Source organism: Crocodylus porosus, unplaced genomic scaffold, assembly GCF_001723895.1.
Source record: "Crocodylus porosus isolate Cpor-Errol unplaced genomic scaffold, CroPor_comp1, whole genome shotgun sequence".
Taxonomy (NCBI): domain Eukaryota; kingdom Metazoa; phylum Chordata; order Crocodylia; family Crocodylidae; genus Crocodylus; species Crocodylus porosus.
In genome coordinates, this window is record NW_017728912.1 from 28621992 (window position 1) to 28635536 (window position 13545).

General features: G+C 40.9%; 1 protein-coding gene across 11 annotated transcripts in view; it reads right to left on the reverse strand.

Annotated features, from left to right (window-relative positions):
- The window catches only part of ADGRL3 (adhesion G protein-coupled receptor L3), an 864517-nt gene that overhangs the window by 308963 nt on the left and 542009 nt on the right, over positions 1–13545 (reverse strand). For 10 of the 11 annotated variants that reach the window (XM_019534224.1, XM_019534215.1, XM_019534217.1 and 7 more), the window contains 2 exons: positions 10606–10620; positions 7703–8503 (listed from right to left, as the gene is read on the reverse strand). In XM_019534224.1, coding sequence (XP_019389769.1) covers positions 7703–8503; positions 10606–10620 — 816 coding nt within the window. The remainder of the gene's footprint in view (positions 1–7702; positions 8504–10605; positions 10621–13545) is intronic. The other variant, XM_019534219.1, reaches the window with a different exon arrangement.

Below are 13545 nucleotides of genomic sequence, written 5' to 3' on the forward strand. Positions count from 1 at the left end.
GGGATGGCAAAAAGTGGCAAGAGCTGCCTCTGTGTGTGGCACATGACAGATTGCCGAAGGGATAAGCAGCACAGCACCAGAAAGGTTTGGGAGCAGACAGCAGAGCAGCAGACCAGGCAGGGAGCGCAGAGGATGGAGCAGAAAGCAGAGAAATGTATCAGGGAACACAGGACAGGGAGGAGAAAGCAGAGAAGCAAATTGAGCAGGGCTTGAGGGGGTTTAGAGCAGCATTTGGGAGGATGCAGGGTGAATTTATGGCATGCCTACAAAAAAGGTTGCCCCCCTCATCCCCAGTCAGGATCAAACATGGATAACTGTGCCACAAAAACACCATCTAAGTCAGCTAGTTTTCATCCATGTCCCCATCTCCACCAAACACTGGGAGAGCAAAATGTACACCTCAGTCCATTTGTCTGGAAGTAACACGGGGAAAAAAACTTCTGTTTTTTTGTTCAAAAAGCTGTGTCCACTCTAGAAGGCACTCAAGTGACCTTTGATATCACTGATGTACTTCTGAGTTAATGATGAGTGCTGGGTCCAGATTTACTTTGTGTTATTGTTTCACCTGCCAGGAAAATGCAAACTGTACCTGCAGCTTGATAAATGGATTTTAAACCTGCCTGATTTGATTGTAGCTTTTGTAAGTGGACTCTGTGTCCCACACACAGCTACATGGAACTCCCTGCAGCAATACAATGCTAGACATCCCGTACTGCAAGAGTACACATGCTTTCCTCTCTTTCATCAGTGTAGAAGCATATATGGGTCAAAAAGAACTGGTTTAGACTATCCCCCTGAGCTTTTATAAATAAATATATAAATACACACACACACACACACACACACACGCAGAACCATTTGAATTACACTGACAATACACCTAGCCTCCCAAGATAGAACCTGACAAGGAGCATCAGTTATTTTTAATCACATCATGTTGTTATGGGAAGGGCTGAGGTTTCAAAGAACTGATTTTGCAGCTCTTAGTCAAACTGAGTAGCATTTACCTCTCCCTGTAGCTCCACATATTGTATTATACATATATATTATTCAGTGTGACATGTGCCTGTCCCTATGGGTGTGTGACAGGGAGGCGGAGGCTCCTGTTACTTTAGGGGAGCTAGCTGCACTGCATTAAGCAGCTAAGGGACAGGCAGCCCCAATGTAAAGGCTGCAAGATCCTGAGTTAAACTGCAACAGAGGAGGACAGGCTGTAAGGTTCCTTGTATTTATGTTGGGGTTAGGCTTGAAATCAAAGGACCAGATTTGGCTGATAATGGGTGCTAAGGAGGCCACTAGGGTACCTGAGGGGCACCCAGCATAGAGTCCTATAGGGCTCAGGGACCCCAGGGCAGTAGGGGAGAGTGACCAGCCTTTCAGATGCTGGGGGGTGGCGGGGAAGGCAGTGCTGGATTTGACTGCAAGCAGCTTTGCCTAGCCCAGACACCCCATGGGGCTAGGACAACACATGAAACAGGGTCAGGGGCCTGAAGGACAAGACATAGGCAGGCTGAGAGTCTAGAGTTAATTGGGACTGACGGCAAAAGGCTGAGGCTGAGAGAGCTGTGTCAGAACAAGCAGGCCAGGGCTGGAGGCCTGTAGCCAGAATAGCAATGGTTTAAAGCCAAGAGGGCTGAGCCCTATGAAGGAAGGCAAATGTCAGCAGAGTAACATCTATGATGCACAGGCATGGCTGCAGGGGAGAAGGGAGACAACAAATATAGCCCATAAGCAACTGCTGACCTAAGACACTAATAGGGCCCAGGAGGGCCACAACTTACTGTCTGAGGGGCAAAGCCAAGGTGGCCTGGGCTCACTCTGGGACCCTGGGGGCACCCTCCCAAAATACTACAAGTTACATCAAGGCATGGCACATGAGGTAAAAGGGAGGGTTACCCTGAGGAGTCAGAGTAGGGGAAGGCATCACGTAGCTACCAGGGAACACCATGGCTGCCCCTGGGGGCTGGGTCCTGCTACAAGGTGACGGAGCATAAGCAGGACAGAAGGCCCATATATTTACCCAACAAGTAACCAGGTTCAATGGCAGCCCCCATTCTCGGGGACAGCAACTCCAAAGAGGAGGGAGAGACATAACAGAACTGGATTCCTGCCGGGGACAGTAGGTTGCACTGCACTAGTGAATGCAAGAGAAACTTATTCCTCCTCCTGAAATTCACTCAGAGAGGAGTTTATCAGAAGATTAAGTCTGCCCTGCCTTTAACACTGGTCTGAAAATGTGAAGGCCACTCAGAAAGTAATGCCTCTTAATATTTATGTTCTTGCCCACAGTCAACTCAAAGACATATGTCAAGACTTTAAAGAAACTGAAATATTTCATGCAAAGGGCCCATCCCAAGGTGCTGCTTCTTGCATAATAAAGCTTACGCACACAGCAGCTTGAGCATTCAGGCAATCTCATCGTTTAGATGTACTGTGCTACCCCATCCTTTGTACAGCCTGGACCCTGCACCCTCCAGTTACCATCTTCATCATGCCTTGAAGGACAGACTACAAGGTCAACATTATTTGAATGATAGCAAAGAGATGGAGGCTGTGAAAAATGATTGCACAATAAAGACAAGGACTTTTACATTGTTGGAATACATGCTTTTGTTCAGTGGACAAAAGGCCACTGACAGAGAGGAAGACTATGTTGAAAAAAACCCTGTGTATTCAGTGATAAGGCACCCAATTTACATTACATTTTTACATAATATATAACTGAGAAAAAAAGGGAGAAAGTACTTTCTGAGTGACCATAACTGAGGCCATCTTGTACGAGTCAGGGCTCCAGAATCTCAAGCCCTTAAAATACTAACAAAACAAATTTGCTGACATTCACAGAGCTTTTGTCTCTTTGCTGCCGAAGACATCAGCAATGCCTGATTGTCTGGTATAAAAGGATTAAAGACATTAGGAAATGATCACTCAGACACTGTCCAAACACCACATATGATTCTATGCCAGTAATGAAAGAAGAGGGAAGGTCAGAATTTGCTTCCTTCCCCCATATTGTTTATGTGGGTTAAGTCACTACAAGGTGTTGATAAAAATTAATGTTATGACCAAGAGGATGTAGAAAAGATTTTCACTTCATGTATAAATAGACAAGTTTCTTTGGGTAGATGTGGTATCTTTTATTAGACCAACTACAGAGCTGGAAAAAAAAATATTTACAAGCTTTTGGGCACTAACACCCTTCTTCAGGCCTGAAGAAGGGAGTGCAAGCCCAAAAGCTTGCAAAGAACAATGTTTTAGTTGGTCAAATAAAAAGTTTCACATGTACCCAAAGAACCTTGTCTGCCTATGTCCTTAGGCCAACACGGCTAGAACCAACAACCACCCTCACTTAATGTAACACATGGTTCTCTTCTCACTAAAAGACTGGGGCATAATGGTACAACCAAACTAAACCAAATACTCATACTGTGGAATTTTTTGGACAATCTGTTGAGAAGAATATTCGTTGAGCCACAGAGTTCTTTTCAGTATCACTTCTTCTCAACTGGGCAGATCAAACCCTACCCCCCTCCAAACAAAAACCATCAACTGTCTTCAAGCAGAAGAAATGATCAAGGGCACGTGTGCATACACAGAAAGGCCTGCCAGAGCCTGAGCCCTGACATCTTTTGGAACTGGTGTAAAATTTTATTTGGACAGGCATTCAACAAACAAAGCTAGGCTAAGGTATTGTTTAGTGGTCTCTGTTTTATCTGGATATTCTAGTCCCTTTTACATTGCGCTGTTCTCTTGTCATGCTCCTCTTTTAAGTTATTTGGAACTCCTATTTTAAGCTACCTCGAGCCTTTGTTGGACAGGGCGGCATATACATAAAATGAATGACTGAATATGTAGAGACCAATGAGCACAAGGAGACTTTCTCACTCACATCTCTCACCGCCTGAAGAGCGGGGTTAACAATCGGTTTTGTGAGCCCTAAAGAGATGTTGCTTTAAAGAGTCCTTTACAGTAATTGAACCCAATCCTGGAGAAACATAACAAAGGAAGGTAACTCCTTAAAATGCATCCCTTATTTACAAGTATTTTTTAGAAAAATCAATATTTGGTTTTATTCTGTGAACAGCACTGAACTAGCTGTCTCCAGTTCAACTGAATTTCACTTGACTTTATTAGAGCTATAGTTTCAACATATTCTCCAATTACCTTTAACCACCACAGAGACCAAATTTTAAATTCCCGTGATCCTTTGCAACTGATCCACCTCAAAGAGGACAGATCCATTATTTCAGTGACCAGCTGTAATTAAAGATTCTTTTAATACCGCTTTGAACTGTGTATAAAAACTACATTTAGAGATGTACCTTTCTATTAAAAGTTTGGAGAAAAATGAAATGTGCAACAATTAAGATTTCTTTCTCCTGTTAGCTTTGTAAGAAAGCTGAAACAAGGCTTGTCTGCAGGAAAGCCAAGACCTCAGCACCTGGGCTTTGTATTTATGGATCTCAAATGTGGTACTTGCTACTTAGATGATGCAATATCTCACTCTCCTGCTTGTGGGCAATTTTTGTGTTTTTTCAAAGCCTCATTTCTAAACTGCTAATTGGTGTTTAACAACCCATTTGTTCTGCTCATGGATTTTACACTTTTTTCTTTATATTTTTAATTAAACATACACTTGTTTACATATTTTGCTAGTATTAAATTATAATAGAATAGGGCTAAGGAACTCTTCCATCCCTGTACGTTGATTTATTCTAAGGACACTGAATTACCCAAGTGCTTTTATACCGGGGAGAAACAGGTGACAATGGCCAGACTATTTTTTTCTTTAAAAGAAATCTTCGGTCACACTAGACTTCTACAGCTGTGAATGCTGTCAACTCTCTGAACTCTTATCTATTCCTTGGAAATGTGACGCTTTGGAGCCTGCTCCACCGTGGGTTCATGTCAATGTAAAAACACCCCTCAACTTCAATGTGCATTGAACCAGGCTCTGAACTCATGAGGGAAGGAAAGATGCGTAGACACAGCTAGTGGAAATGAGAGTTTACTGTCCCCATCCATGAGCACACATACAAATGCACTGATCCAGCAAAATCCTACTTGCCCACTCACCCAGTGGAAGAAGTGATGCTCCTCGACTAACAATCAGAACAATGTTCCCACAAGTCAAGCTATGTTGGGAAGTAAGCAGCAAACTAAATTCCTTCAGTTCTGCTTAGTCTTACTTTCCTTCCCTGAGAAGAGCCTTCCCCAGTTCCAGCTCTCTATTCAAGAAGGCATCATTTTGCAAGATCCGCCATCCCGGATATCCCAGTCAAGCCATATTTCTCTGGTATCATTGGAAGACAATGTGTCTGGGATGTTGTTATACACTGATTGCCAGGGAACTTTACAGACCAGAAAAACGGGTGACATTCCTTTGCCAAAACCACAAAATTACTGAAAAAATGCCCTGATGTGATTCTCAAATAATCCTCATAGGACACTGGGGAGGCTGCTAATTCAACCAGGTTTAGAAGGGAATTAGAGAAACTCATGGAGGCCAGATCCACCAGTACATATAAATATAATAGTTAGAGATACAACCTCAAACTTGGGACTTCCTATTCCTCTGACTGCTGGTAGCTGCATAGGCCCCGCTTCGCTGCTCTTCCCATTACCATCTGTGCCACTGTGAGAGACGCTGTGGTCTAAGTATGATAGCTTTCATGTTCTACTGTTCTTAGCATTTTACAAAATAAATAGTTAGTCCTGCCCATTCACTGCAAAAGAACTATTCCTACTTTCAATTGTATATCTTGCCTTATTTTTTAATTCACCTAAATATTTCTGCTCTTAGGGGATCTTCAAGTCCACATCCAAAAAGCAATAAGGTAAATCAAAGTGTGTCATCTAAATTGCTCCAAACTGGCACGGTGTTCAGTATAACTTCAGATCTTAATTTGGTGTTTTCAGCTCAAGATCAGGTAAAAATAATTAAACCAAAAACAAGAACAAAAAAACCTGAGACTGCATTTGTTCACAAAACCTCATCTTCTTTCACTGGTTGTGGGATTAATTTTTTTAACAGATTCAGTAACTGGCAACAGAAAACATGTGAGAAGGGGCAGCAGAGAAGTTCTTAAAGTATATGGAAAAGATAGAAACACACTAGAATAAAAAAAGGGGGTAATTGATTTTCACTCTTTTGGGATGACCAATAACTCACATATTACTCTGCTTCACTTCACCACTCAAAAAGTATGTGCTCATCATTAACTTGTGAGAATGAAAAGTATTACTTCACCCTTTCCCCATCTGAAATCCTTCATAGATCAATACCTTCCAATTTTCTTCCTCCTCATAGTTCTGATCTTTTGCCTCATGTACCTTCACTCTCTTTCCCTCCTTTTCCTTGCATTTTGCTATGCAGCCAGAAATTAATTTGATTTCTGCTTCCCAAAAGTTTTCCAGAGTCATAATTTCTTTTACAATCTCTTTATCTACTTTCTTTTTTTATAGTGATGACAGCCACATATGGAAAGAAAAGAGACACAAAGGGATCAAAGCATTGTATTACTTCTCTCTTGCAAGCTACAGACCTGGCTCTATTCAGTTACTACTTTAGTCTTTTTTTTATCATGATATTTAATAGAAATGTAACACTTCGAAAGAAAAAAAATATGTTGTTAATTAAATGTGTTATCTTCTAAATTATATTAATTCTGCCTTTCTTGTTACCTCTTCAGTATTTTGGACAGATAGAATCTGACAGAGAGAAAATAAATGCCAACCATTATTACATAAAGTTTGTATGTAGGAGTAACCCATTTCAAATGGAAAGGAAAATAATTTTGAGGACCCAGCACTATTTGGTGAGTTCAAACCACATTGTCATATGGCACTTTGCTGACACACAAGCAAATGTGGATTTCTGTTTATATAACAAGGAAGAATTTGGTCTTACTTAACGAACAATTTCACTGAAAACATCACTGCTATGGTTTCCGAAGCCCAGTCTGCTGTCTTGGAGAGATGGAGTAAAATTTCCTTCTGTCAAAATTTAAACAATATAACCCATCCAAACTGTTTTAAATGGAACAGCATCACATGCCCCCTGCACCCCCCAACAAATCATCCATATACACACACAGAAAAGAAAAAAAAAACCAACACAGATTATTTTGTCCGTTTTAGCTACAATGAAATCAGCCATTAACACATCAAATGCCAAACAAATTGTGCACTTGTTGACATGCATGTGTGTATGTGTAAAGGGGGAAAGTTCCACTTTTACAGAACTGTGCTAAGTTAAGACAGCTGAGGATCTACCATATGATAGTTGCAAAAAACAGCTTCTTCTGAGCTGCGATTCATGGCAATGCTCACAAAATCAAAGAAAAATAAAGTGGATGGAAAAAATATAATTAAACAAACAATATTGTTGGTAGATCTGATGATATGAGCAAGGACTTGGATGTCTAGACAGTGGCTCAGGTTTATCACTGAAAATTCATTCCTATTTGCATTCATTTTGAGAGCAAGCTATAAAGAAAATGTTCTGCACAGCATAAAACTTCCCCTTTTAATACAGAGCAGTTAATCATGGAGGGTCTCACAAATGGGTCTTTAGTCACACAACCACCCACATTTGATAAATCATATAAAAATATCTGTAAATAGCACAGAATGCTTGGGAGCAACAGAATGAAAAATAGCTTCAGGAATGCTACAAGCTAGGCTTACCAGAGACCCTTACCTGCTCTGCTGTCCAGGGGTCCAAAATCCAAAGAATACTTCACCACATGATAGTTGTTCCATACATAAAGGAGGTTGTCCCTGGGATTATAATCCACAGCAGCAATGTACTGATATGAGTTTGGAAAGGGAACATCCACCATACTATCCTTGCTTTGGTCAGTGTTGTAAATGTAGTCTATTTTATTCCCTGTGGCTTCGTTGTCATCGTCCTCATATACAGACTTCACCACGTATAGAATCCCACAGATCATGAAAGCATTGGAAGCTGACCGTTTGTCATACGCCGTATCCCATGTCCCTTCAATCCTTAATGTGTAAGGGTTTAACTGGCTAATGACAATTTTGCCATTGTTTTGCTCTGTTGCATAGATTACCCACAGGCCATTCTCATCCACAGCCAGGTCTATGTCAGACTTGCCCCCCCATCGATAGGGGGAAGTGTCATGGTAATTAGCATTTGCTATAATAGCTTCTCCACTCTTTATCCTTGTCCTTAAGTCAAACTTGACTATGTTCCTGGTTCGCTCCTTGTTGAAGAATAAAGCCCCATCATATACCACAAATCCTGTGCCGTCCACCCGGTGAGGGAGCTTGTATGTCGTAGTGGGTCTCCCAGCAATGAAATCATCCTTGGAAGAGTACTCTGTCAGGGTGTCAGTTCTGTACGGGGTCCAAGGCATGTAGTAGATCTTGTCAGAAGCCTGAAGAGGATCCTTACACCATGCCCCAGACTGGTGGTCTGACTCAAATAAATGTTCACTCTGGTATACTCCTTTTAGTAGTCCAGGACAAAGAAAAACTGTTGGAGGGAAAAAGAGTTAAAAACAAAACAAAAAAAGAGAAAGTTAATGATAGTCCTACTGGTCTGGAATGAACTTCTAATAGTTCACACTTCTACAGTGGAGTATGATCAAGATCAAAAGGAACCCCACGATACATTTTCTGTAATTGTAGATTATCCTGTCTAGAACAGGTCATGCTCCTTCATATTGATTTTTGCTATCTTCACTATAAGCATTAGTTCATTTTCTTATAGCTTTTGGAATCTATTTTTACTGGTGTACTTACTTGGACCATTCATCTTTGTAAACTCTGAAATGAATATGTATTCCCAAAGGGTGCATGGGTTTATATTTTCAGTTTATACGGTACTGTAGATCTATACCTAGTAGGTGAATGGGGTATATTCCTGGGAAACTGTTCCACATATTTACTTTGAATAGCCTGCTGAAGTATGCCCTAGAAATGGAAATAATAAAATAAAGTAGAATAAAAAAAAAAAATCCCACCCTTACAGCCCAGGTGAAATTAAATATTTAAAAGGTACTATAGCAAAGCAGAGGCAAAACCCTCAGCAACTCAAAAAAATATGTAAAACAAATGGGGGGGGGGGCAAATACCCTACTATAGGCCAATAGCATAACTAGCAATAAAGCTTTCAGAGGTCTACACAACACACAGAACATGCAGTCCACACAATTAAAAATGAATGATGGGTGAATACTGAAAGGAAAAAGGAGAAGGTAAGGAAGGAAGAAAGGAAAGAGGAAGGAAAAGAAACAAGTTCACTGGAGAGGAACCCAAGGTCTAGATTTTAATCAGTTAAAATGTCCTGTTAAATATAGTAGTATTTACATTTAAAAACATGTACCTTCTATTGTTAAATGAGAAGAGCATATAGGAACATTTGACTAGCTGTGGTGCTTTGCTGCTCAGACTTCAGAATTGGAGAGGGAAAGGGTTCAGATGGCGCACTTGAGTTTGAGTGTGATATGCTGTATGCACAGAGGCAGGGAGAAGACTTGCTCTATGCTTTGTGGCTGTAAGAACTGAAAGAACACTCATCTTTCCTGTGACTGGTAAGGTGAGAGATTACTGGGCATTATGACAGTGAAAAGAAGAACGGCCAGAGCACAGCCAGGTGAAAGGTAAAATGGCTACAGAATGACACAGTGAGCCACTGTGCAGTACAGTTTCTATTCCCCCATGATGCATAAAAAATAACTCATATACCAGAGTTATGCATATCCATTAAGGGAAGAAAATACTGCAAATACAGGGGGACTCTTGTACCAGGAGTGCTGTGGATCTTATTTATTAAAACAAACTGAAGTAAAAAAAACCCAAAACCTTTTTTTTTAAATTATTGATTCAAAGCAAGAGGGTACTGGGTAGATATCTGAGTTTGTGCAGATCCAACTGGAAAACGAGCCTATTGCTGGTTGTGCTTTGCAAATGACATTGAGGGTCTGATTTAACACATGAAGTCAATGGGAGTTCTACCACTGACTTTACTGGGAGTTGGATGGGCCTGATCACTTTAATATTAAGCCAATGATCTTGTGAGAATAATAATGGTATGATTATGGCCCAGCAGATGCATCCTATGAGATATATTTGTTAGCATAGTGCTGGCAGATAGGATAGCTGAATGCACATTTGCTGCTTAGAAGGATATCACTTCTATTAAACAATTCATAACCGGCGAAGTCCTCAGAAAAGAGAGACTAGCATGAGAAAATCATAAATTCAGAAGATACAGGAAGTTGTGGGCTAGATTTGCAGCTGATATAAAGAAGCTTAGCTTTATTGGAGTCAGAAAAGCTACCTATTGTAGCTGGGGAATAGGGAATAGTGTCTGGAAGGCCTCTTTGTGAGGGGCAGGAGAGACAGAAATTATTTTACAATCTTAAAATAGAAGTTTAACCAAGGCAACTGACACTGGTAAATCTTTTTAGGAAGAGTATGTTATCTAGAGAAGTTGAGCAGCAGAGATACTAAATAAACTTTAACAAAAAATAAGTGAGAATTAATGACAGATATTTCAACTAAAACGTTAAACTGTTAAATAACTTATCCTATAAATAAGTAATATATATAATTTGAAAGGTATTTAATTACCTTTTTGTTCCACTTCTATTGTAGAGAGAGAAGTAAAGAGAGAAAGGAGAAAAGAGAATAGATTAATGGTACTGTATTGGCCAGGTACTTTTCTTTACCTCTTACATGAAAGGAAGTATACTTACTTACTGTCATTATTATTTTAAGTATTGCTATATTATGTGAACATTATATTTATATAAAATCCCTGCCTCTAATGCACATTGCATACAATATAGTCTATCTTAGCTTTATTAGAACCTTAAAAAGCACTCAAAATATCACCCAAACTTACTGAACTCAATCAAATTCTTACCATTGGTTTCAATGGCCTCTGGATCAGGCCTACAGTGTCAATTAAGACAGCAATTAACTGAAACAGGATTGACCCAGATTTCCAGATAACATAAACTCTTCCAAGTGAGTGTGCTGATGTCCACATCCCAAGCCTGAGAAAGTCATGAATGCATGTCTAACTTTCTTTAAAGAGGTATTCCCAGTTAGACTCATGGGCTTACCGACAGGAATAAAACCAAACCTGTTCATAAATGTTTCTGTATGACCCAAGACTCAGCTTTAACAACTAAAATGGGAGTTTTAAATACTCAAATACTAGTATTTTCAACTAAAAAAAAGTACTTATTTATGAAGATTAGATTAACATATTAAAAATAGTAATGTACTACCCCCCATAACCAGTGACATACTTTTCTCCAGATCATTCACCAGGCACAATAGTGCTCTCTCCAGGGTTGGATCTCTTTTACAAGGATCAGTTTCCTCAAAACTGGAATACATCCATTCAGTACACATGCAACTAATGAAGGGTGCCTGTATGCGAGTGGGGAGGCTGCTCTGACGTGCTGTTATTACAGCGTGTCGGAGCGAGCATAGTAATTAGCATACTCCAGCAGCCTCCTGCATCTCCTGTTTCAGTGTCCCCATGCTTCAAAATGGCAGTGGGGGTGCTTGAACTAAAGCTCAACAAACAGGCTTTATGGCCCTGCCGTCATTTTTCGGCCTGGGGATGCTGATACATGAGGTGCTGCAGCTCTTCAATTAGAACCACTCAAAGAGTCAGTCTAATTAAAGTGCCCCCCCGCCCCCTTGGAGCATGTGTAAAAGTACCCTTAGGTGCTAGGTTCCACAACCTGACAGCTTGTTCCAAGGAGCATATGGGGCCTCATCCAAAGACAATAGAGAGAATGGAAAGACTGCAATCAATTTTGTTCTGCTGTGGGCCAACCCCTTGCAGAGTTCACTCCAAAAAAGAAAGAAGCCTTCCCTCTTCCCTTCATACCATAGCAGTACTCCATTTTACTTGAGCCAGTTAATCGTGCCTTTAAGCAGTAATCTGGCCACATGTTAAAGCAATTAATGATGTAATAAAATAGAGACTAAGCAACCAAGTTATTACAAAAAGTGTTTAATAACTCTGTGGCTGATTTTCATTGTACCTTAAATTGAATATGTGGTTGCTCCCAGCCTCTGGAGCACACAGGATCCCTTCAAGTCTTCAATTTGCCCCCAAGGCTGGGAGTACAGATCAACTAACTGGTGCTTTGAGTCATGGGAACACTGGCCCCCTTGGCTCGCTATTTGCTGGTATGGGGGATCATGAACCTGAGATCCCTCTGCAACAGCAAGATGGTGCAATTGGGATCTAATCCCCAATCCCATGGTCAAACCTCTGGTCATGCATGTGTGGAATGGCAGGAAGCACAATTGCTGGAATCACAGATCAGATCCCATCAGGACTTTAATTGAACATCTGTCCAGGGCCTCAGCTATGACTAGCTGAACACATCACAAGAAAGCAGACAAGACATGCTGAAACAGCATGACAGAAGTTGCGCCTGTCATGTGCCTGCTCTGAATACAAGGCCTCATAACTTGTGTGGGGAAGACGGCTTAGTCTAGTAAGCAGGCAAGATGGCAAAGGGATGCCATTAGAAAATCAACATTTTAAAGAGCTTCATTAGATGCCTCACTGGTATTCAAAATTCCAGTCTTCTCTGCACCTAGGATTTGGAGAGGGAACTCTATGGGTATAGGTGGAAAATGATGACTCAGATGGTACTAAAGTAGAACATGCACTACTCTTATTTTTGGAAACCTGCTTTCATGATCAGAGGTAGGTGGACACATCCAAATATCACCTGTTAGGTGTGGACATGTGCCTTTTTTCTACTGGGAAAGCCAATTGCACTCTGTGGTAAAAGCAGACTGGACACGATAAGAACATCCTGACAAGTACTATGTCACCCCACACTGGAGTAAAGGCATCTATCAAAACTTAAGGAGGAACTATATCCCAGTTACACTTACAGTGGAGTACTGGTCAAGTGTCCACCTACCTTACCCAGTTTCATACTGAGGCAGCCATTTGCTCAATAGCTGCATACCACCAAATGGTCAGGCACTATAATAGCACCATCCAGGTTGAGAGACATGGTCATGTGTTTGTTCCTGACTACAGAGTAAAACCCCAGGTAAATTGCTCCATAAGAATCATATTATGTGTCTGCACCCTTCCTGTTGACAGAAGGGGTGCAGACACATAATCCATAATGATTTTCATAGGCATTTCAGTGGGTTTCAATGGAAAGAAAAATCTAAAATAAGAGGGTATCTATGTGAAGACAGAGCCTATACAGGGCTGATATTCTTCCCCATGCTAGAATCTTAATAGCTCTTCCCTTGGGGGTTGATGGAATGAGGAGCTGTTGGAATACCGCTGCAGGGTTTCTCTTGTGTTTGGGAAAAATGAGCATTTGTTAGTAACACCATGAGGTCTGAGGGCAAAGGACAAGACTGCAGAGCAAGGTGCATGTGCTTGGCTTTAACTTGAATAGAATTCACTTCTAGACTGTGAAACATTATTCTCTGTGTGGTTGACATTGCAGGACCTCTGAATTCAGACCCTTCAATGATTTCATTAGGAAAGCAGCTGCCAAAGTG